Source organism: Eriocheir sinensis, chromosome 10, assembly GCF_024679095.1.
Source record: "Eriocheir sinensis breed Jianghai 21 chromosome 10, ASM2467909v1, whole genome shotgun sequence".
NCBI classification, from domain to species: Eukaryota; Metazoa; Arthropoda; class Malacostraca; order Decapoda; family Varunidae; genus Eriocheir; species Eriocheir sinensis.
The window spans coordinates 6,675,943-6,702,437 of record NC_066518.1 but is presented as its reverse complement, the minus strand read 5'-3'; the positions used below and the strand labels follow the sequence as shown (position 1 = coordinate 6,702,437).

At 39.8% G+C, this 26,495-nt stretch overlaps 1 protein-coding gene across 10 annotated transcripts in view; it reads right to left on the bottom strand.

Annotated features, from left to right (window-relative positions):
* Window positions 1-15,724, bottom strand: part of LOC126996516 (transformer-2 protein homolog alpha-like) — a 28,218-nt gene extending 12,494 nt beyond the window's left edge. For 5 of the 10 annotated variants that reach the window (XR_007751224.1, XR_007751226.1, XM_050857048.1 and 2 more), the window contains exons 1-6: window positions 15,558-15,724; window positions 12,652-12,797; window positions 10,360-10,425; window positions 5,607-5,693; window positions 5,002-5,185; window positions 1,418-1,593 (exon numbers count right to left, since the gene is read on the bottom strand). Coding sequence is in view for 8 of the 10 variants with exons in the window: in XM_050857048.1 (XP_050713005.1) it covers window positions 1,418-1,593; window positions 5,002-5,185; window positions 5,607-5,693; window positions 10,360-10,425; window positions 12,652-12,797; window positions 15,558-15,563 (665 nt within the window). In the remaining 2 variants the exon portion in view is untranslated. The remainder of the gene's footprint in view (window positions 1-1,417; window positions 1,594-5,001; window positions 5,186-5,606; window positions 5,694-10,359; window positions 10,426-12,651; window positions 12,798-15,557) is intronic. The other 5 variants (XM_050857051.1, XM_050857052.1, XM_050857053.1 and 2 more) reach the window with 5 other exon arrangements.
* Between the last annotated feature and the right edge of the window lie 10,771 nt (window positions 15,725-26,495).

The following is a 26,495-nucleotide window of genomic DNA, read 5'->3' as shown; positions in this document are numbered from 1 at the left end:
ATAAACTTCAATGAAAACTAGCATAAAATATTCTTTAACCAAAAGAACATATTTGATACAGACATCACTCATAATGATATTGCCAATAACTATATGTATGTAACATATCGTTCTTAGTATATCTCAATAGAAAAATTTTCATAGGGAATACTTCCACAAGATTATGAGTTATTTTCATGCCTAAGTTTCAAAGACTATTACGCAACAGGCATTTCAAGCCTTGTATAATTGATAAACCTAAAACTTTATATTCAATATATACAATGCATTGCTAGTAAAACCTCTGATACATTATGCCTGGGATAACACCTACTATACAGTACCAAAAGTCATGCATATGTACACCACTAATTGTCATTCACTAAATAAGTATCTAATACATTGTATCACTCAGGAAGTACATCCACTGTATGTACTGAGGTGATAACAGTCCTTATACATACATACATACATACATACAGGGAATCATGTAATAAGTGGTGATTTATGGGGACATTTCACACATACATACAGGATGTTGATGACAGTGCTTTCACCTAAACTGCCTTAAGGATCCAGCAGGCACCCATTCAGAGGCCATGTGCGGCTTGAGGTGGACACACACAGGGTATTCATTAACATTACCTGTAAACTCTGCTGTACACCTCAAGGGTCAAGCTCACCTCAGTTTCAAAATAATAATAATGATAATTATAGTTCCTATGCACAAAATCTACATAGCAACATTATCTACCATAATCTATTTCTATAAACTTTGTAGTAAACTACAAGAGCCAAGATTGGGAAAAAAAGTTGAACAATAACTGACTCCCTACACAGGCTCAAAAAGGGTTGTTAAAAAAAAAAAAAAAAAAAAAAAAGTGAAAAGAGTAATAACTGGCCAGTGAAATGAGCTGCACAATCAAAATCATTAAAAAATATATAAAAAGGATGATAGTCAGCTGTTTCCTCAGGTTTCACATCCACGGATGAAAATAGTTGATAGAGGGGGAGGAGGCAAAGTTCCAAAAATGAAAACTTCAACTTGCCAGAGGTAAGGTATGTGTGATATTCTAGTGAGGTAAATATGATCATGAGACACAGGAAGCTGCTAGTGCTGTGAACTCCTCAGGTGGCTGCGAGCCTATGTTTTCTTGTAATTATTCCCGTAATTATTCCCTATATATTATACTAAAACAATTACATAACAATTCAAAGTAAATGTGACGATGCATGTAGGTGCATTCAAATACTATGCCACTTCATGGAAATTTGGAATTCATGGAAATCTGCTATCAGAAGGGATCTTGGAAGCAATACCTCAGAGATGTTAGGGGCCAACTGTAATACCTTTTATATTCTGAAACATCAAAATCCTATTCAATAAGACAAGTCAGCAGTAGTACTGCATACTGCTGCAGAGTATCAGCACACTTACGTGGTGGGTCTGCCCATGTAGATGCCTGGGGTGGGGGTGTGGGGACGCTTGGTGATGGAATAGTCTACTCTGATCCTTCTGCCATCAATCTCCATGCCTGTGCACTCATCCTTGGCATCAGAGGCATCTTTTTGGGACTCAAAGTATACAAAAGCAAATCCTCTTGACTTCCCAGTCTGCAAAGTGAAGTCACAGTTTGCAAAATGAAAAATATAGTTATCTTGGAGTGAATTAATTAAGAATCTTGCAGTGGAGAATGTACAAAAAGAGTTAAACATAAATAAGAGATTAAGGGGGGACCCAACACTTGGGGTAAAAAATACTAATATTTAAAAAATGTGCAAAATTTTTTCCTATACCATCGATAAATCATCTCCAAACAGTATTTGTTCTGCCTAGCATGATTTAAATGCCTGGGTGGGACTTATAAGGGCGAGAGTGTACACACGAGAGGGGGGCGTGGCAGTTTCAGACCTTTTGTGTGTCGATCAAAGGTGATTTACCTTGCATTTACATGCTGAAAGTGTTTCTATTGGTATTCTAGGGTTTAGTATACATCATGATGCATTTGGCAACAAGCACTGAGTCATGGTCGCAGGCAGAGGCTTAGTTATCCGTGAGTGTTCAGAGCGAAATTGATAGTGATGATTATATTCACATTATTGTACATTGTTCGGTCCTCCTGATGGTGACACCTACATTGTAGGCAATAGGAAAATCTACAGAAAGTCCAACACCACAATTAAACAACATTTAAAGACACTCAAAGTAAAACGAAAGACCACTGTGTATGAACAACATGTGGACCTTCCCCCACCCATGCAGCCTCCCCCAAAATGAATATTTCCACAGAAAAGTGAATTTGTGTTAGCAAAGAAAACTAATATTCTAGAGTGGATGACTTCCATAGATCTCCTCTGTACGTGTGGAGGCCAGATTCGTGTGGATATAAAGAGAGTTAAAGATGACAAAAGCTATTCAGGCCGAGTACGAGATGTGTTTAGAAGCAAACACGTGGTAAACATCTCCTGGAGGAGGGAAAGAACAATACGAGAGGCATCGCAGAATAGTGGAGGTGGGACTCCTTTGTGAAGATGAATTTGTGGCTTTGCATGACATAGAACATGTCACTATTGAGCCATACAACATTTTACCATACCAAAAGGATAAGGAGTAAGACATGCAAAAAAACTATCATTTCGGGGAAGAAATAAGACTATAGTTGGTTCACCCATGTCTGAAGTGAGCATTATCGCGCAACTGCAACCTGCTGTCGCACGGCATGTCTGATATCGTGGATACTGTATGCTAGCCTGTGCATAGTAAACATCCGTCAGTGTCAATAATATGCAGGCAGCAATAAGGAATACCATCAATTATAGTCGATTTTGAGTTAAAAAAATATTAGTAATGTCGCAAATAGCTGTTTTATTAATATAAAGCCTGCTAATTTTCTTGGTGGTGGACAGCTTCAAGGCTGCTTAATAATCATAATCAGCGATCTTGTAAATTTACAAAACAGCTATTTGTGACATTACTAATATTTTTAACTCATCATGCACTATAACTGACAGTATTTGTTATTGCTGCCTGCATGTTACTGACACGGACTGCTTATTATGCGTAGGCTAGCATACAGTATCCACAAAATCGGACATGCTGTGTGGCTGCAGGTTGCCGTTGTGTGATAATGCTCACTTCAGACTCAGGTAAACCAACTATAGTATGTGAATCTTTAAAAGACTGTATCTCGGATTAATAAATTTTGCTTTCAAAATATTGCAGAAAATCTACAGTCAATCAGATTTCCTTGGGACTCACAGGGTATATTGTTTATGATATTATCTTGGGATGAGTGAATTGCTTTTGGCGAAAATGTAAAGTTTTTTAAATAATAGGGGAAAATTGCCGAAAAACTTGATTTTGCGTGACGTCACACATACGTGTGTAAATGGCAGGGCTTCATTTCGTTATTTATGAAGAATTTTACAAATTTATTTATGTTCGACTCTAAAGATAGTAAACAACATAAATACCTATTTATCTGGGAAGAATTAGGTTTTAATTCCAAATGGTTAGTTTTTAATGGATTAAGAAATAAAATAAAATTAATTCCCAAGTGTTACATCCCCCTTAATCTGTTGCATGAATAACAGTGCAAGAGGTGTGAAATACATATCCAGTGACATTCAAAAGAAAATGAAATGTGAGAATAATGAATATATAAGCTGTTATGAAGACTAAAGATGCAATCCACATTAATATACCAAGAACATGTAAACTATGCCTCATATATATTCATGAAAATATCAGTGTAAAAATAATAAAATAATTGTTCAAGATGTGAAAAGTTTAATTAGTGATAGTAGTGGAGATCAGAAAGAACCTGGATATATCTAGAACTGCATGCAGAACAAAAATGGAGAAAGAAAGAATTAGCAACTAATAGACTAAGTGGAGAAAGTTGTACAGCAATATGAAGAGAACCAGATAGATCCTTCCTGCCCTGATAGTTAGTTTGATATGCTCCTACCACCTGACATCCATCTCAGGGTGTCTTAGTGTCACACTATTCTGCCCTGAATGTTAACCTGACAAGCTCCTGCCACCTGGCTGGCTAAGGGTGTGTTTGCATGCATCAAGCATCATTACGATCCAAGAGATGTCCACTATGACTTACTTTCTCATCAATACTAACACTAGGCAATTCCATGTGCTACACTTCACACTACTCCTATGAGAACTACTTTATTTCCATGAAGAGAACATTTTCTTTAGTGGAGATCAGGCGAAAAAAATCATCATATGGGACTTCCTCCCTGCACAGACACTTGGGAGAATAGAGGTCTCCCCTATTCCTTGTACTGTACTGAAGCAGTTAACTATCTAATCACTATACTACTGAAAATGGAAGACAACATGGCACTAGGTAAATGTGGAGTGAATTTAAGCAAAACTGATTGTAAACCAATAACTTAAAATAATGGGTCATTGGTGGCTATACTAGTTAGTATATATATATATATATATATATATATATATATATATATATATATATATATATATATATATATATATATATATATATATATATATATTATTATTATTATTCCTGAACACTTTTTTCATATATATAGGCCTCAACACTCTTTCTTCAAAGTAAAACCAAGTTGCCTGCCAGAATAATCTGTTTTAGTTTCAAAGGTGTCCTAAAACTTTGCTTGTGAAGTTAAATTCATTGAAGAAGAAAATACAGTAAAGGCAGGCTGCTTCACAGATTATAAGTGATATAAATGAAATAATAATGGGAATTAACTTTTGCATTAGGAAGTTGTACAGCATAGAAATGAACTTAAGTCCAGTGTAATAGGATCACTGATGAATGCAGTTGGCAAGTTCAAAAGTTAGTATGAAAATAGGGATAAAAGATCCCACAGGAAGAAAGGAACACTGCAGTGGACTTTTAAAAACTTGAATACAGGTCAGTCAAAGGATCTGAAGAATTGAAAGATAAGAAAAGAAACATGCAGTGAACTTTTAGATGTTTAAGACATCAGTCAGATATTTATGAAGATAACTCTCACCTTGGAATCCAGTACAACTTGAACCTTCTCTAGTGGTCCAAATTTGTCAAAGATGCTGTGTAGCTGTCTCTCGGTGGTGTATACACTGAGGCCGAACACACCAAGACATTTCGATGGCTCGGGGTTATCGCGGGTACCAATGTGTCTGCGACGATTGGACATGGGAGACCTTGAACGAGGGGAGCTGGTGGTGGAAAAATAATTTAAGGCTATCCTCTCTTGGGTATTTCAATGTGTCAAGTTACGGGTTGTCTAAAAAAAAAAGATAACCAAAGAAAGTAAAAAAAAATAAATAAAAAAAAATGTACTCTAATGTAGAGTAGACAACAAGAACCATAGAGAAAACTGCTGAGATGTACATTCACAGTCTGGCCCTGTAAAGAATGCCTACCTTTACTGGAACAACAACCAAAAAATAAAGATAAATAAAAATAAATAAATAAATAAAAATAATAATGATAATAAAAAAATAAAAACTGATCCTGTTTATGCAGCTTTGCCTTGCAAAGCTTCAAGTCAAAAGAAAAATGAATAATAAATAAAATAAATAAATAAAGACACTTACGAACCCATGCGGCTCCCTACGCAAGCAGACGGTCACTTACCGTGATCGGCGAGACCGGCGACTGTCATGTCCATTTCTTGGGGAGCCGCTGCGGGACCGGTGGCGGCGAGGAGTGCGGGAGCGGGACCTGGAAAACACATCCATGTTACACTTGATTTATGAATGACCATCAATTTTATCAATAAACACCATTATCAGTCATTTTTAGTCCACTGCTGGACAAAAGGCACGCCCAAGTCTCCGACTTTTCCCAGTATGTTAGTGTAATCCATCCCAATTATCATCCCAATGCAATGCACCAAAACTGAATGAAAACTCCGCCTTGTCTTAGTTTCTGTAAAAGCTGACTGGGAATCCATGGAAAAATGTGATAAAAATTGCATGCCCACATGAGACGACCACAAGTTTCAGCAGTTCTCCCTCTGAAAAGATTGCCACACGGCTATGCACCTTCTCTTTACCTCTCTTGGTGCCTAACCTTCCTTTCCCCCATAAAAGTAAAGTGCTGACAGTGAATGACAAATGGGTGACACTAAATGGGATGTTAATTCTGAGGTGCCGAATTGACAAGTACAAAATATTCTCATTTTCCTGTTCTGACAGATAGCATGGGTGACACTATTTCTTCAAAAGTACAAAAAAAATTTAAGAAAGAATGTTAATTGGTAACTCACTCCCCAAGAAGAAACTGCCCTATTCTATACATATTCTGTTCACAGACCTCACATCTGTGGCACCAATGCTTCATCTAGTTTAAAAAAAACTAGGGCCATGGTTGTAAGGTCTACTTTTAAACCCAAATACTTTTTTTTTTGTGCAACACATCAACTTTTTTTTCCCTGTGTAATGTATATGATAAGTGCTCTAGTTATTAATTCAGAAAACATCAATTAATCACAAATGTGTGAACTTCAAGACCTATAATTTGTTCTGATGGCATTTGACAAAAATTATATATATATATATATATATATATATATATATATATATATATATATATATATATATATATATATATATATATATATATATATATATATATATATATATATATATATGAAAGTTAAAGGCCATGAGTTAATAGGTAAAACCAACAACAAAACATTAGCCTAGTTTCAGAATAATTTTGCCTATTTCTAACCACCATCAGCAGCAGCTATTATTAGTTCACTCCAGGATGCAGGCCTTTCCTCCACCTTTGATATTAGTGTCTGCCCTGGCTACAGTTCAGTTAGGTCAGGTTACTCCAAGTTGTTCTTTCATATCCTATTCATGGCTCCTGCACGAACTTAATATCTACCGGTTTACTGAGGAAGTGGAAGGAATAAATTATATAATTATGGGAAAAAAAAAAAATAAATAAAAAAAAAATAAATAAAAAAAAAAAAGGACTTTCAGTGGAAATGGAGGAGGGGAATATCCTTAACATTACTGATGTGTGGCAGCAGCTATGATTTCTCCCTTAGTGTGAGCAAACATACTATGCTGTTACCATCTCACTTTAATGGATGGATTTGACTTATTGAGACACGCTATTCTATTCTTGTATTGAAAATCCAGGGGACGTGAATGTTATGGAAACTAGCCAAGCGTTTGTGAGTGCCAGTACTGACAACTTAGGGGGTCGCCCGTTATGTAGGTTAGGTCGGTTAAGTTAGGTTTCGTTGGTTTAAATTTACTCGGCACTCGGTGTGGGGCGGTGGAAATACGAAGCGCAAGATGGGACAGGGTGGCGGCGAGGATGGCCCATTACGCTGGTTGGTGCTGCAAGAAATACCTCCTCGCAGAAATAAGTTACTCTGCTGTCCACCATGCATGCGCACTGGGGAAATACACAGCAGGAAAAAACATTAATTTGCCTGGTTTTGTTCTAGTTTGTCAACTTGTGATCTTTGTTAGCAGTGAATGAAATACAGAAACAGTAAGCTAGTTGAACCTCTCTCTGCGAGCTACTTTGAAGCTGCGGGGGCGGGCGGCGGCGTGTGCACAACAGGCATTTAGTGATTTAATGATCTGCGACAGAAAGTTAGCAGATTATTTCATAAAAAATAAAAATAAAAGTTTGCCAGTGCGAGATAGGTGAACTTGTAAAATTATATCCATACCTGTAAAAATACGCTCCCCCCGTAGAGCCCCACTGCCAACCTAACAGCCTCAGTGTGTCGCCAAGTTTGCTGTGTGGCCATACAGACAACATACACAATAAAAAGAAATATATACCTACGTTTATTAGGCTCGTCAGTATTATTATACGTATTTTTAATTTTCCGCCGCTTATAACGGACTTTCGGCATTAACGGACTAAGTTCCCCCACAATTAATTTGTTATATCAAGGGTTTATTACTGTATATATACACACAATAGAACCTTGTTTATCCGGCATCCAAAAACAACGGCACCCTGAAAACAATGGCACAGATCTGATCTGCCGTTGTTTACTCCAGGGTTGCCAAAGCGGCATTGCCAGCACACCCAACGTGCACTGTTGCCATTCTAGCGATTTTCCCATTAGATCTAGAGATTTGTGGTAGTGACCTAGTTGGGAAATTTGCTATCTAGTAGCTAGCATTTTAGTGAAAATGCCTATTTAAGCATTTTGGGAGGGTATTATTATTGTATTACTTGAAATGTAGCCATATATATATATATATATATATATATATATATATATATATATATATATATATATATATATATATATATATATATATATATATATATATAAGGAGGGGGGGGGGGGTCTGAATGCATTAAATATGCAAAGTTTCCAGCTGTTTGAATGCCTTTCCAAGTTAGTAAGCATCACAATACTCTGAAAACTTGGCATATCGCTCTAAATTATGATTGGGTGTAATTTTTCATCTTCTATAAACATATGAATCCCTCTCAAGGTATATATGTGTCTGCAGATGCAATTAAATAATAACAATAACAATTTTGATTAAATTAATGAAGTCACTTTAAAATGGGAAACATGCAATAACTTTTCAAGTGCACCCTTAGGCAGTACTGATCCCCCTATACTCAACTTTACTGATCACAACTAAAGGGAAGTAAAGAATGATGCATGACCACTCAGCCACATACACAATAAAACAGCATCAAATTATTTACAAGTGATAAGACATCCTAAGTTCTATTTTAGATGACAATATTATGAAAAATATTAATACTTAAGTGAAAGTGCCAAAAACATAGAACCAGCTGTGGCCAACACACTACTGTCATAATACACACTTAATGTAGCATCATTAGGGGTGAATATCCACATTAGTAGTAAATCTCAAACTAATAACTTATGTCAATAAAACTATAATGAATAAACAATAAGACATCCAATGCACTGTTGACAAGCTAAGGGATCATTTCTAAACGTTCCAGGTATAATCTAATCTATAAATTTACTTGTGAGCAAGTCTCCAATTTCAGCCTACAGTAAAATTTCATGGCATCACTATATACCACTGTGAGCATCCATTCTCTAAGTCACTGTCTCAATTTCTGACAATCCTTTGGGGTAGAAAACTCGTGCACACCACCATCCACCCTCACCAGCAGTAACAAAGCCACACCACCCACTCAGGCACAGTGAGGCATTAAGCAGCTGCCATCATGTTAGAAGTAAAATATTTGTTAAAAGAACTTGATATTTCCTACTCAAGTAGGGTGAGGCACTAAGCAGATGTATATCATGTTAGAAAGCAAAATATTTTATAAGGTCACTTGACAAAAGCTCAAGTCTACATGTGAATGATGACATTACAATTATTCTTTTTACTAAACATTGGTGTGACCACAATCAATGAAAAATTATCTGACAGTGTTTTATCATATATATAAATGATTTTGTAAGTTAGGATGAGCTGATGAAACTGATCTAGATCGCTATCTCTTTGCACACAAAGCAGAGTAGAATGCATGTAGCAAATAATTTAGTATATACACTATTCTAGCCATGTAATACCATGGTTTGCAGTCCAGGGGAAAACTAAAATTTATGAGCAGTTAGAGCAGGCTGATAAATTCACAAGCATAAGGTTGAACAGTTTACTATCTGCCTGATGTCTTGTTCTTTCCTTTTCTTCTATAAATAGCAGTTATCTTCAAATACCAGCAAATATTGTTCAATATCTGCAGTATATTTAATCTTCAAGCATATCCTTAAAAGATATATAGTATAAGTTGCTATAAAGCTATAATAACAACAAAAAATAAATAAAAATATTTGCATTCTTATTCAGCACGAAGTGCATAAACTGTCCAAGAAATTTTAACTACAATGCAACAAAACATGTGATGAGTATAAATGTCCAGTTGTGCCATAAGTCATCTACAATTTTGGCCGAGCTCCAGTTCCTTCATGTGGATATTCACCCCAAAACACCTGCTGCAGATGCTAGCCATGATTGACATTAAAGTGAAAGATGGACATCGGTTATGTGAAGGTTCACTCATAGTGTTCGGTTAGTGTAACCAAGCTTAGAGCAATCCAATAATTGCAAGAGCCTTTATGACAAGTGAAGGATGAAGATGTGAACTTCCATCAAGTGGTGATAAAAAATAATTCTCATTCATACATAATATTCTTTCAAGTCACCTGCAAGACTTTCCAATAGGGTCTGTGCTACTTTTAATTAAGATATCTTATATGCTATGATTTTTAATAGTTGCAAGTGGTTGCCATTTTCTAGATATTCTCCTGAAATCCCCACGAAAAATTTCTCTGGAACACAGTTCCAAACTTTTCACATAACCGATGTCTTATTGTATATAAATGAACAGTTGACACTACCTTTCATCGACAATTTCTTCCAGAACCACATATCGAGACATGTCTTGTGATGGCAACAACTGGGGGCTGGTGAAAGTCACTGCTTGAGTCTGTCACTTTACATAGCTGATCAGTTATTACTTCACATTGGCTTTTACACCAAAAGTTAACCAGGTGGAAGACTCATTCACATTAGTAGAGAAAATTTTCACTGACCTAAATTTAACTAATTTAAGATAATTCCAGCTTTTGGTTTTCTCATGTAAACTGCAAAGCTTTCAAAACACATCACAGGAAAATGAGAGGCTGAGCATTCATGACCACATTATAGTGTCAACCATTAACATGAGTTGTCTACTTCAACAAGGATTTAAAGTGCTTGTTTGATTCATGGAAATCATTACTCCATGAAGTACTAACTGTTTGTGAACTAACAAGAAATAGTTATAAATACAATGCATAAATATAATAGCACTTACATGCTATGCTATGCAATGTTTATTTTTTTATCCAATGTTATAACTTATTCCTACTCAAAGTATAATCAACTGAGATGGTTAATATATAAATTTAAAATTTAAGTTACCTTGCCAAATATAAGTAAGATAAACTTGCTGTCAGGGCCTTATATTTCACCATGTGAATATCTTGCCTTCAAAAAATTACCAGATATGAGTTTGTGAGACAGCTTCATACCTTCAAACCTTTAGATATAAAAAAAGGGTCATGAAGCTAATTATGGTGCATTCCACCCAATTCCTGCAACATCAACTGTTGCTGAATGACAACAGCTGCCAAAACACTATTTCTAAAGTTTGGTTCCCGGAACATCTTGCTGTTGACAGTTAAAAGTGAAGAGTGGGAAACTGGCAAACTTGCAGGTGACTTTCATATATCAAATTACTGTCATGTTCCAAATAAATGTGCAAGATGGAACACAGTTACTACATCTAACAAACTATTTGTTCACATTACTGTCTTCATTTTTTTGTATTATTTTGTCAATGATACATCAAACACTGGCTTATTAAAACAAAATAATACAATAAAATGGCATAACATTATATTACTTACACAGGTTTGAATTATGACTAAAATACCCTGCAGGAAAGAAGTAGTCATAATGCAGCAATGCATTTAAGAAAGGCATCAAACTGATAAATATATATATATATATATATATATATATATATATATATATATATATATATATATATATATATATATATATATACATATATATATATATATATATATATATATATATATATATATATATATATATATATATATATATATAGTGACAAGATGATGAATGGTGTAAAATATAAATTAAAGTGAGGGTATGAGGTGTACACTAATATGAGTGTGTTGGAGAGAGAGAGAGAGAGAGAGAGAGAGAGAGAGAGAGAGAGAGAGAGAGAGAGAGAGAGAGAGAGAGAGAGAGAGAGAAATTTCTGACCCCTTAAAAAATCTCTCATTCCACTAACCACATGTAGCCAGGTAAGAGTCATCATACTATAATAAAATAATTCAGCCAGAGGCCATAAGCAGAGAGATATGTCGCTGATCAAAACTTAATTATATACAGTAAATATGCAAACAGTCCTATCAGCAGAATGGGATGAGGGTTTATGGTATGAATAATATAACTTTTGGATAGTAACACACAGCTAATCTAAAAACATGATGATCTGTAACTTTCATGTTTGAGATGGCTACAAACATTCATTAACAGTTCATTATGGGATAAGCTTCTCTTCCATGAACTCTTGTTAGTGTGGATCAACCAGTGGCTACTGGCCATTAATGCACTTGACAAATCTCAAATGCCAAAGCCAAAGCTAAGACGCCCCATACTATAATCTGTTCCTTAAAAGCCAACTTTAACCCAAAATTTAGTTTAGAAAAGTAAACTGTTAAACAAAGGCAAAATGTCAAATAAATGGTACACATACACCTTCTGATGACATAACCAATTACAACATGAAAACCTTCCTCTCCCTCCTACTCACAAGTGCAAATATTTAGAACATGACAGTAGGCTACTAAATGAACCATGGCTGGAATTCCAAAGCAGGAGTGAAGCACCATACACAATGACAGCTGACCCTTGAGAAAAGTATTTTGAGTAAAGTGCCACTTTAATCAAGTGAAAACATAAAACTGTATAATTAGCATTTACATTACAGCTCCAACAAAGTAAAGTTAATCCCATTCCTTCTTTATGTTCACCCATCTCTACTTGTGTCCCTCCTCCTCCACAAAGTGTGGTGCACAGTCTTCCTTATCAGTGAAGGCATCCCCGAGTACCTTGAGAAGGACCGTCTGCGGGGCGGGGGCGACCGGGACTGTGAATTGACGCGCCGGCGGGACGGAGAATCAGAAGGCGACTCCAACCGTGACCTTGATCGTGACCGTGACCTTGGCGTCAGACTGTTGCGTTCAGCCTCTGGACTCTGCAAGAAACCATCAAATATAAATACATATACACAAAGAAAGCAATACACTGGAAATTAATAAGATATTCAATGAATGACTTCCCTGCATTATGGTCATCTGGAGACTACTAAGGGTCTTGAGTGTGTACATAAGCTACCCCACCACTCAGATCTTTCTACCCTCTGTATCAAGACACCTCTCCACCCGAAATTGACCTCTCTTTTGGCCACTCTTTACTTTTATCTTTTTTAGGAGCAGTGTTTAGTGGGCTTTTTTTCTATTTTTTTTATGACCTTAAGCTGCTTCCTTTTCTGTAAAAAAAAAAATAATAAAAAAATCTTGTCTCTGAAAGACTTCTCAGTTCTGCTAAATGATGGTAAACACATCAAAACTGTCATAACATTTTTTTTCAGCCACTGACTCAGGCATTTCTGTTTTAAATATTTATCTTAATTTAAGTAATGGGTTAACCATAATATAGTAGTACAGGTAACTCTCGATTTACGCGAGTTTGGTTTACGCGTTTTTTAAATAATGCGGGGTCCAAAATCCAAATAAATGTTTAATTTACACGTTATTTTCACTTATACGCGATATATTATGGAGATGTCTCACGCGAGTGGACTCACACACCTGAGCTCAGTTCTTCCCGCGCGCCACTTGAACAACAATACAGTACCCACGCTGCCACGATACTCAACAATAGGGGTGGGCAGGTACCGGTACTAACGGTACCAGCTATACAGTACGGTACCAGTACCAGGCTGCCTGGTACCGGTACCAATACTAGCCAGTCACTCATGGTGTCCCTCATTTCTTCCTCACACGAGTGAGGCTGAGACTGGGTGCCTGAGTGAATATCTCGGTGATATGGATATTCTCTCTCTCTCTCTCTCTCTCTCTCTCCACTGAATTAAGTGAATATTTATTTTTCGATAGAAACCTACCTATTGTTTGATTTACATCGTTTTTGATTTACGCGACCTCTTCAAGCACACAATATTCGCATAAATCGAGTTACCTGTATAATACTATAGTATGAAGGTGCACATGATTAAAAACTAGGGCCTCTTTCACACGAGACCACCAGTGGCCTCCACTGGTTACCCCAATGTGAAAGGTCCAGGAAACTGCAAGAATCTAGTGACCACCATTGACTCATGATGTTCCTTCACATGAGTGTCAGTCACACGAATGGCATCAAACGAGGGGCTTCTTTGCTGGCCAAGAAAAAGAAGACGCCCTAAAAGGAGAAGAATGAATGTCCATGACATTCTCTTATCTAGATGAACATTGGTTTGCATCATACATTTTACAGGATTTATGTGCTGCCCCCAAAATCTATTTTCCTATGGTACTAATCTTTTGTATGAGCAAGCCTTCATTTGAGCTTCTCAGCCTCACAAATATCGATATCACAGAGACGGATAAAAACACTCCTTGGTCATCCACAGCATCTCAGCCTCAATGCATTCTTCACCTGACTTGACTAACCTGACCTGGAACATTTCAGATATGAAACTAAAGTACAGACCCCATTTTTTATCTACACCATATTTCATCACAGCTGGACTTCCACTGAATGAAAGTGCCGGCCACTGGTGGCTCCACATGAAAGCTCCCATTGGAAACAATGCTTTAGTGAGTGGTAGCCACTAATTACGTGAGCGGGCCACGATCAAACCTTGTCGTCCCACCAGGCAACCGCAGTGGCCTCACATGAAAGGTGCCACAGAAAAGTATGGGAGGTAACTAGTAGCAGCCAGCAGTGGCCTTGTGTCAAAGGGGCCTAACCTAATCTAAACAAACTTAATGTACCCAAACCTATCTACTGCCCTTAGTCCTCCCCTCCACATCGGTGCTGCTGGCATGGTTGTTAGGTTTGGTTAGGTTAGCTTAGTTATTTCTAACCATGTATGGATTATGGTTCAAGGGCATAATATGAAGCCATACATGGTATTATGAGTTGGTGTTGCTGAACTAAACGTTTACTAATACAACTACATTGACATGAGAGGACATCATATCTTACCCAGGAAATAAGTCTAGGTCTGAAATCGACTACTCAGGTCTGCTAAACACTCTCCCAGATTCATTGAGATTAACCTTTTCCTAGTAAGCCAAGAAGTAAAAAGTAAATAGTGTTGGTACATTTAAAGTCTAGCATGGGCTCCTTGATGCACGTGTGACCAGCATTTGATGAGAACCCTACATCACGCCGCCCTGCCATGCCACGGCGCCTGTCCTGCCTCCCCGACCCCTCCCGAGGACAGAACGCCGTGGCGCGCACCCCGTCATGCCACGGGCGGCAGAGAGGCGCCGCGGGGCCCCTCAGGCAAAGGTGACCACGCCGCCCTTAGGCTCACCCCAAGGACGCTACAGACCGCATAACTGTTCCTAGTATCTCACCTCCGTCAGTAGTCACCTCCAGATCCCCCACCTCCCGCCCCCAACGTTCTCTTGAGCCCACGCCATGCCGCGGGGCCCCTGAGGCAAAGGTGACCACGCCGCCCTCAGGCTCACCCCAAGGACGTTACAGCCCACACGGGGACCACCTGACTGTTCCTATTACCCCCCTCCGTCAGTAGTCACCTCATGATCCCCCGAACGTCCCCTGCGAGCCTTTATCCTGTTCCCCCCTTGGAGCATCCCCTCTCCCCGTCCCCCCGCAGCATCCCCTGGGTCTGTCCTCTCCTGTGTCCCCTCAGCCGCCCCGACGCTCCTCTCCCCCCGCCACACCCTCCCCGTGCACCATACAGCCGCCACCGCCGCCTCACCTCCATGGTTAAGTAGTTGTGTCAGCGGCGTGGGCAGCGAGAAGCGGGACCTCAGGGCGCGCGCGGCCTTTTCCCTCGCCATGTACAAACCCTGCCCAGCCGCCTTGTTTGGCGCCGCGTGATTGGCTGGGGGCCTCGCGGCGGCCTGCCAGTCCTCGCCGCTGATTGGCTGACGGCCGGGCGTACAATTCCAATAACGAGATACCAGTCACTAATATCGTACGCCTTTTGCTAAAACTGTTGTACTTTCGTAGTGTTGAATCGAGAAATCCATATAATTATGCAGTACGATAATGTCAGTAGTAAAATTAGTGCGTAGCTATTCTTACGTTTTTTTTACACTCTTTATTATGGTTTTCCGAGAGGTTTAAGGATTAAAGATTAGTAGAGAGGTATATACATAATACAGGGCGCAGCATATATACCAATGGGTGTCGAGGTGTCGGACCACCCCGCATCTGCTAAAAGGTACACTTTCTAAGAAAGTCAAAACGAAAAACTGGGACAAAAAGCCCCAGTTTTTCGTTTTGACAGCAGGAAAATGCACCCAAAAATGTATTATTTTCAAAATCCAACCCCCACAGCTGATTTGGCTCGCTTCGCTCGCCACTCGCCCTTTTCCAAGTGGCTACAAAGGTCAACATTAGTGGAAAAAAGATTAATTCATCCCCCGCCAAAAAAATTCCCCGTGGTAACGTACAAATGCATGCAAGGACATAGGAGTACCTGCTTCGTATGGTTAAAAGCGATATGTTAGCCCATTAAGCAATCAGTCTAAACTATAAATTACTTGTTTTTATGCTGTCAAGAACTGATCGTATATCGTACGTACATATACCAACGTTACCTATAGTTTATCACATCACTAATTTTTCGTAGTCATACAATAATTGTCATACATCCAGTCACGCTGCCAATAACCATACTTTATCGTTAAACAACCGGAAGGACATATTGAGAAGACCGGTAAATATGTAGCCTCTTCAATATACCCAAAATATAACGTATCCCAAAAAAGAATTATCTATTTACCAACAACTCTGACGTCCCGTTCTCTTTGAAGGCTCTCTTAAGGGGTGACCATGGCAGTTGAGTCTCTAGGGGGGGTCTGTCTTATACATGCCCTCTTCACACTCTACAACACCCCCCTCCCACCCGACTCGATGTATTCCTCAGTCCTATCGATCTACTTTACCGCCTACCTGCCACTACCACCCACTGCTCTCCCAGTTGACTGTATTAGAATAGTAGTATCACCCAAATGAACTACGCTCTCTATGTATAGCCTACCTTCTCATTCATCAACTCCGCATCGATTTCGCGTGCGTCTCATATTCATACGATATATTTCCCTCCTTTTCCAAGCATTCTGTCTTGTTTGATTGATGGTTTATTGTTGCAAAAGTACACAGCAAAAGAGAAGGGAGGAGCATGCCATCCCAATACATAATGTGATATTGCAGTAATACAATAAAGAAACATGTGTACATTATATCCATATCACTATGCGGTGCAGGAAATCATAACACCCGGAAGATGATAACAGAGAACAGGAAAGTCACGTGTTATTCTTGAGCAATTCATTTCCTTTTCCATTATTGCACACGCTATTAATCGCCTTTCTTGCTAATTAAGGTATATATGCTGCTGGTGATGAGACACGTACGCTACCTAGACTGTACTGTACGTGGATTCTCTCTCTCTCTCTCCCTCTCTCTCTCTCTACTTCACAAGAACACGTCGTTATATGGGCCGTATTACTGAACATTTAGGCGCCCAAGCACATATATTTGCATGACAAGGCTTTCGTAGGAGGTTTGGGCATTTCCAGGGGTATAGTTTAATGACCCTAGTAGTACAGGTTGACCCTTCTTCTGTAGGCTACTATCAAACCCACAAAACACCCATTAGAACCCGATTGATCTCTTTTTCAGTCTTTGGAAATAGATGATATGAGATCGAGGCGGATCCGTCTAGGAATACCAACCTATATACCTTCCCATCAAATAGGCCCAACATCGTAGCCTGTAATTATGTAAGTTTGAGGAATAAAACCTAGAAAAATATCATCCCCATCTGCTTTATCTTAATTAAGCATCTGTGGTATACGTGTAAAGTCTATGGATCGATATCGAATGAGTTGTGTAATGTGTGTGTGCTGTTGCTACGTATTATCTTCTACTATTACTACAATAATAATAATAATAATAATAATAATAATAATAATAATAATAATAATAATAATAATAATAATAATAATAAAAACTACTCATCTTGTTCCAGACGAGATTAAAACCATCTGACTTCCTTCCCTTCTCTCTCTCTCTCTCTCTCTCTCTCTCTCTCTCTCTCTCTCTCTCTTATGTTTAATCACTCTCGAGGTTTGCTCATTTCAATCATTCAGCCTTCGTCATTAATTACCTTATCTTCTTTTTTAGGCATGCTTGGCGGTGGCGGTGATGGCGGTGGTGATGCTGCTGGTGACGAGACACGTACGCTACAGACTGGTACTCTACGTTGAATCTCTCTCTCTCTCTCTCTCAGCTGTTGTTTGCACCTGTGCATGGTGGCAAGTGTTTCGTTTACAGGTGTAAGACTGATCGATGGTGTGTGTGTGTGTCACAGTGTGTGCATGTGTGTGTGTGTGTGTGTGTGTGTGTGTGTATAGATAGATAAGTAGATAGATAGGGATGGATAAGGCAGCTGCGTGGGAGCTTGCTCTGGAGGACCGCTGGGAGTATGGACGGCGGGAGAGTGAGGCGCCGCGCCCCAGGGTGTATGTTTCCCAGTTAGTTAGTTATATCACACTCATTCCAGCATACGGGGACCATGCGGTGTCTTGGTTTCTAAAGAGTGGTCCACAGTAGCAATATCCGTTATTATTGACAGGATGAGTGTAATGGCCATGCAACAGTGTGACCCTTTGCCAGGTAGTGCAGCAGCAGCACGCCTGCTGCACCCCAGAAAGCTGAGGCCACCGCCCAGGGTGCGGAGATCACCGACTTGGTTTTCTTGGGTACTTTCACTGTTTCGATTGTTTTGGAAGTGATGGATCCAAGTCTCATAACTGGTTACGATTCGCTGTAAAAATGTCTGGGGATCCACAAAAAATAATGGTATAAAGTTCCCTTGACATCTTTTGCCGCATCCGCTCCTGAGCATGACCATGGAGTTTCGAAACCTAACGAGCTGATACCTTGGTCATTTTGGGTTCTTTGTGGATAACTTTAGGCTATGGACTAGGAAGAGGCCCAGCTCTTTGATACTGTGCCGCTGTGTCAAACTATTTATCTGTTGATGTCATTTGATAACCGTGCCAGTAGTTTGCGTGGAGTCGGCGACAGTCTTTGACAAGCTAGGGTTGTCTTTACCATGTTGTAGGATGTGTTGCCACCTTGTCCTTTTAGATCTGCAAGGACGATGAGCTTCTTGGACAGAGGTAGATAATGAGGTAATGATGTCAATCCATGGCAAAACTTTACGTATTCTATATAGAAAGCATGCACAAATAGGTATAAGCATGGGTATAAGGTTGCCTACATGCAGTTAATATCACACAACATCGTAAGTAAAATATTTATGCGTTTCTATGTCGTCGTAGCATTCTGAGGCTCACAAAGAAGTGGAAAAAAATAAACTGGTGATAATGCTGTCAGGCCAAGGTAAGAAGGGCTAAGAAGAGGAGGAGGAGAAGGAGGAGGAGGAGGCAGTTGTGACTCGTTCAAGGACTTGGACACACACACACACACACGCACACACACTTTTTGTTGTCTCATTTCGTTTTCTTCGCAAATCAACACATTCAGCGCGGGATTATATATAAAGACTCCATTCACTGCGGGTGCTTGCTTCTGCGTTCTTTCAGCGAATACATGCATTGCTGTGATTGTTTGCGGATTAGTCACTTAATTCGCGGCTACATAACCCTTGCTGGAGAAGGCATCGTGCAAAGGAGGGAAGGGTGGGTGGCGTCTTCAACGTTTGGTTAGTATAGTTTAGTTTTATTTCCGCTAATGTTGCGAGGCCGTGTGTGTGGGAGGGGGAGGCATACGGCAAAGAGCTAAAGAGATAGGTTGATGTTTTGAAAGTATACGCTGTTATCACCACCTTCGCTATCCGAGAGAGAGAGAGAGAGAGAGAGAGAGAGAGAGAGAGAGAGAGAGAGAGAGAGAGAGAATGTTTATGGAGTATTTTACATATATAAGCATAGTGTTAGGTGGAGTATTTTAGGCCACGGTACAGCATTTCTGAAGGAGACACAAATGTCACACGCAGTTCACTCCGTTTTCTTTATTTCTTGTGTCTGTGAAGCTCTATACGGGTGAGGCTGAGGGGAAAAGAGAGGATCAAAGTTACCCCGCCTATTATATACGATACATAATTATACAAGGATTCAGGTCGGTTATGTAAGACGCTTCAGCCTCTCACGTTAACTATTTCCAAAGGCCAAAAACGAGATCGATCGGGTTCTAATGAGTGGTATTTTAGGTTCATGGTACAGAGGAAGGGTCAAACCACCATAAAACCACCCCCTGGAAATTCCCACAACTCCTACGAAATCTTTGTCAAATATGTCTGCTTGGGCGGTGAAGTGTTTATGAATATGACCCACATGCAGGATCTGCCTAACAAAAATATCGTACTTGACTAATTCAACAAACAATTCAGCGAGGCACGGGGGCCTTACTTTAACCCGGTAGCTGCGGGGATTATGTTTCCTAAAGGCCCTTCCATCTAAGCGAGAAAAATGAGAAAAAAATCAACACTCACGCAAACCATTCCATAATATATATCAACGCATTTGTGATCAGTTTATGCATCATCTATTTTGGGGGGTTTATATCATGGCAAAAATGTGGCCCGTCGCTGGTACACGGTAAAGCCACAAATTTGGCCTGTCGCTGCTACCGGGTTAACATTATGCTGTCGAGAGTTGATTCAGAGCGATAAATTCATAGAAGCACAACACGGCCTCAAGACCCTGGGAAGCTAAGTTATACGCCGTTCAATTAGTCATTACTGTCTGCTGCAAGAACCACCCATTACTCTTTGACATGAGACCCGTAAGACAGCGGCTGCGTACAAAGATGTGAAAGTGTAATTAAGAGCATCAATTAAACTTTTAGAAGCGCACCACGACACGCACAAAGGATATCGAGGCGACTGGGAAGGAGGGGGTGTAGGAAAACAGGGGCAGTATTCTCAGACGCTTCCACCTCGGACATCAACTATTTTCAAAGGTCAAAATGGAAATTAATCGGGCTTTCATGAGTTTTTTTTCACATTCATGGTACAGAAGAAGAGCTAAACAACCACCAGGGCCATTAAACTACACCTGGAAACGCCCGAAACGCCTGCGAAAGCCTTGTCGAATATGTGTAATAGGGCGCCGAAAGGTTTAAGAATACGGGTCCAGGTCATCTGTGGGAGTCTTTGCGTGAATGGAGCCGTATAGTCCCCATCAGGGTTCGTATTTCAGGGCTCCTAATCTCTGACGCTTCCGGATCTCACAGTCCATATATCCAAAGTCTCAAAAGAAGATTACTCGAGTTCTCTTAAGTTTTTTAGACATTCATGGTGCAGAAGCCTTGTCAAACTTTTACTAGGCTATTTAAACTACTCATGAAAATACCCCTAGAACCTCAACGAAAGCCTGATCAAGTGTGGCAGTGTGAGCCCCGAAGTGTTTGAAAATAGGGGCCCAGGCTGCAGTGCTGGATGGCTGTAGATTAGTCACCTGGTCGCCACTTCTTTAGAGATACTGATTGATTGATAGTTTATTGTTGCAAGTAAACAACAAAGGAGAAGGGAGGAACATGTCATCCCAACCCCCAGGCAGTGCATAGTGTGATTATACAACTAAGGATAGATGTGGAAGTAGCACCAGGAAACTAAAAAGATACAATGATAGGGACAAGTGTGCATAACTAAACACCAGCAGGGAACGGGAGACACACAACTTTGAGATCGGTATTCTTATGCAGAGGCTTCACTTTCCACATCAAATATTAAGTACCAATGGTCGACAAAGGGATTAATCGGTTTCTCACGGGTATTCTCTTACATTCATGGTACAGAAGCATTTGTCAGACTACCACCAGCATCGCAAAACTACCCATGGAAATCCCAACACAACTCCCACGAAAGCCTTGCCATATGCGTGTGCTTGCATGGGCGACGAAATGCTTGAGAATGTGCATGCATGGGCCACTGTCAGTCCTATCGAGATGTAAGTGGATCATGAGGGAAACGCTTTGCGAGAAAACTGGGTTGATGCGAGACGTGGCCGTAGAAATTCGATCTCTATATACTCGGAAATATACAAAATGATGATCACTCGGCGTTTATCGTGACGAGAACGCAGCACATAAGGAAACAAATGGACAAGGTGTTCATTACGGATATTTTCAGTGTTATTGCAGTTTCTCTAATAATGATGACAAGGGTTAACATTTTTTTCCATGGGATTTTAAACTAGGTACCTCTTCTTTTATAAAACTCACACACATGTCTCTCTCAGCGTATGATGGAGTAACTTGTCACCTCCACTCCATACACTTTTTATGCAGTTTTCCGCTTTGTTGAGTTGCAAAATTTCAGAGGCTTATCTGTAAAAATACTAACCAAAGCTCCTAAATCGTTCCGCTGTATGTGTGTGTGTGTGTGTGTGTGTGTGTGTGCGTATTGGGGTCTCATTGTGCAACCTCTCTTTAGGTAGAAAAACAAGACAACAAAAGGTTTCATTGTTTCTTTAGCGGCTGAGTGGATTCGCATCGTTTCAGAAGAGAGTGAGACATGACTTTCATTCCGACGAAGTACTTTGTTGGGGCTTAGCGGTGTATATGTGTGTGTGTGTGTGTGAGAGAGAGAGAGAGAGAGAGAGAGAGAGAGAGAGAGAGAGAGAGAGAGAGAGAGAGAGAGAGAGAGAGAGAGAGAGAGAGAGAGAGAGAGAGAGAGAGAGAGAGAGAGAGAGAGAGAGAGAGAGAGAGAGAGAGAGAGAGAGAGAGAGAGAGAGAGAGAGAGAGAGAGAGAGAGAGAGAGAGAGAGAGAGAGAGAGAGAGAGAGAGAGAGAGAGAGAGAGAGAGAGAGAGAGAGAGAGAGAGAGAGAGAGAGAGGGAGAGAGAGAGAGAGAGAGAGGGGGAGGGAGGGAGGTCAGGAAGGCTGTGATGGTGAGTCTCATAATCACATCAATGACCCCACACTGAGTGACCTCGATGATGCGTGACTGAGCGCCGCGACGGAGATGAGGAGGAGGAGGAGGAGGAGGAGGAGGAGGAGGTGAGGACACAGAGAAAGAGGAAGCATTCAAGGTCTTATTTATCTATCTCTTTATTTATTTACTTTTTTTTTACAACAAAGGAGACAGCTCAAGGGCACAAAAAAGGAAACAATAATATAAAAGCCCACTACTTGCTGCTCCTAAAAAGAATCAAAAGAGGTGGCCGAAAGAGAGGTCAATTTCGGAAGGAGAGGTGTCCTGATACCCTCCCCTTCCCCTTCACTCCCCCATATCCTCCCTACCTTTTCCCCCTGGCTACTGCAGCTGTTATTCAAGGTCGCACCACCCTTCCTTCCTTCCTTTCTTCCTTCTTTCCTTTCTTCCCACCCCCCACTTCCTCCTCTCTCACATGACGCTGATCTCTCCACTTCCCCCTACCCTGTCCTCTCCCTCCTCCCTCGGAAAGTTGCAAAATTGACCACAAAAAAAAAATTAAGCATGTTTCCTTTGTTTGGATAGCCAGGATAGGCACTGAAGTATTTCTTTATTTTTTTGACTACCGCTACCGCAGTACCGCACACCGCGTACCGCACTAGGAAAGAAAAAAATGGGACCGCACTACCGCAACCGCACTACTCCGGAAAAAGTACCGCACTACCGCAACTGCACTAATGATTTTTCAGTACCGCGCCCACCTCTGAAGATATGACATCTAGTAAAATTAAATTAAAGTCTTCCAATTATCCTTACTAATCATTCTGAACACTTTAGCCAAAAACAAGAGCTGTGTGTCTCCCGCCGTCTGGAATACATCATTATGCAAAAGTGACGGGCCAGTGAGTAGAGTTTATCGCGACTCAGTATAGTGTGACGCAACAGAAGCCTTAAGGAACCCCAGTATGGAGTATGGATTTCATTAAAGGACTCCCACATATGACCTCGATGCCTTCTGACGTTAGCCCTCTTGTACGTGTCGAGGTGAGCGCCAGTAAGTTTATCTGATGCTCTTACAAGTCTTATTACGCGGCCAAGACTAATCAGGTTCGGCCGCTGCCTTGTGCGTCTCAGGCCGAGGTGTGCCGAGGGGTACTTGCGGGGACAGTAATGAGCGGCTGGACGCTGCATACCTCAGCTTCCCAGGCACTTCATGACGACTGTGTTGCGTTTAGCGTGTATTATTACCGTATTACCAGGTCAACCTTCGAGAGCATGATAAGTTAAGAATTCTGCCCTGCCTCACTCGTTAATGAGAACATTTTGTAATAATACACACACACACACACACACACACATATATATATATATATATATATATATATATATATATATATATATATATATATATATATATATATATATATATATATATATATATATATATATATATATATATATATATATATATATATATATATATATATATATATATATAAATATATATATATATATATATATATATATTTATATATTTATATATATGTGTGTGTGTATATATATATATATATATATATATACACACACACATATATATAAATATATAAATATATATATATATATATATATATATATATATATATATACATAAGAAGAAGAAGAAGAAGAAAAAGAATAAGAAGAAAAGAGAGAAAAAAATATTGAAGCAAAACAAAAGACAAAAAAAAAAAGAAAGTTGAGGTATTATTGTTCGTTTTTACAGCAAACGACCAAATTTTCATATCAAATTTTTTCACATGTGTTTTTGGCTTTTTTTCCCTAATGACTGGCGCCATCGTGAGCAGCTTAAGGGGTTGCCTCACTCCTGGAATTAGCCATAATCTCCATGTATACATAATTTTTCATTAGAGTCATAGAGTTCGAGGTTGGCTGAGAGCAAGGAGACGAAATATCTATAGAGACAAGGAGCATGTAAATGGATGATTGGACATATAACCAAATGCAGTAGTATTATTATTATTAGTAGTAGTAGTAGTAGGAGTAGTAGTAGTAGTAGTACTTACATATGAAAAGGAAGAAAAAGAAGAATGTGAAAAAGAAAAAAAATGAAGAAGAAGAAGAAGAAGAAGAAGAAGAAGAGGAAGAAGAAGAAGAAGAAGAAGAAGAAGAAGAAGAAGAAAAAAAGAAGAAGAAAAAAGAAGAAGAAGAAGAAAGAAGAAGAAGAAGAAGAAGAAAAAAATGAAAAAAATGAAAAAGCCTTGGACTGGTCTCATGTTTAGAAATGATAACAGATGTGTAACTAAAGTAACAGAATGTCAACCAGGCCGAGTGATGAAATTATAACCTAGGTCGGAGAAGGAGGATTGACACTTGCATCAGTAACAAAATGGCAACCCATGAATCGTAGAAGTGGGGCAAATGATGAAATATAAGCCGGGGAAGGAGGGGAAGGAGGGTGACCACCAGCATTAGAGGGTGACAGAAGGGGAAAATAAGGAGTTTCAAAATGAGGCAGACCAGACCGAGGACTATAGGAGGAGAGATGAAATTATATCCTTGGTCAGAGTAGGATAAAGCATGATGCCATAAGGAAAGAGCAATGGAAAAAAAAACAGATAGATAGTTATAGTTAGTAAATGCCGACAGGAAACTAGACGAAGACGTAAAACTACCACCATTTCCGAGGTGGCATGAAGTACACCAATATACCAAAAAAGATCCAGCTGAAGAACATTGCGAAAGATCATTTTTATGCTGTTTTGTAGTTGACTAGTAAAGGCTGGTGCTCCTGCTGATGATGATGATAATGATGATAATGCTCTTTAAAACAAGCGGAGGTTTAGGTTCTTGCGCACGCGGCATCTTCACTTCTTGAGGTAGAGATCGCGGGCCAAAACCAAGCACTTCTTTTTTTTTTTTTTTATCCCTCCAAGTCGCTATGAACGTGTCGCCGTGTGCATCGAGATGGTTAGGTTGCGTAATGATGCTTATAAGAGAGCATCACAAGCTGTTCAGCATGCACGGTCGCGCTGCACTGCGGGTTTGTGGTGCTGCGTGTGTTGCTGATGCTGGGTCTTCTTTATTTGTTTCAGCGTTATCGTCACCATCATCACGACGAAAATAAGATGAAAAGGAAGATGATGCAGCACGACGAAAATAAATGAAACAGCAGCAGCAACAACAACAACAACGGTAACTGCTCCTACACCCCACTACTACTACTACTACTACTACTACTACTACTACTACTACTACTACTACTACTACTACTACTACTATTATTACTTCTACTGCTGCCACTGCTATTACCAAAAACCAAAACACAACAGCCAAGCAGCCTATTCTTGAAAACAAACATGAGAATCCACGATACACTATTTCCCAGGTAACTTTGAAATGTCAGGAGTTCCCTTTTCTCTTCTCCCTTCAACCACACGTCTTATTTCTCGCTGTGACCTCGGATTATGTAACTATTTCAGCGTGAACACACACACACACACACACACACACACACACACACACACACACACACACACACACACACACACATTGCTTATATTGCTGAGGCTTCAATGGGGGTAAGAACTTCAGATCGCATTATTTATTTTCTGACTAATTTTTGTTTGCTTCAGTGACCGCTAAAGTTCAAGAAGAGACTAACTAAGAGCTAACGTGTCTGGCGGAGGCGTTGGGGACTTGCCGCGTCAGTGTGGAGGGGGGCGTGCGTGTGACAAGGGCGAGATGACGGCTTAGCGAGGGGGAGCTGAGCAAGGCGGTGACGAGTC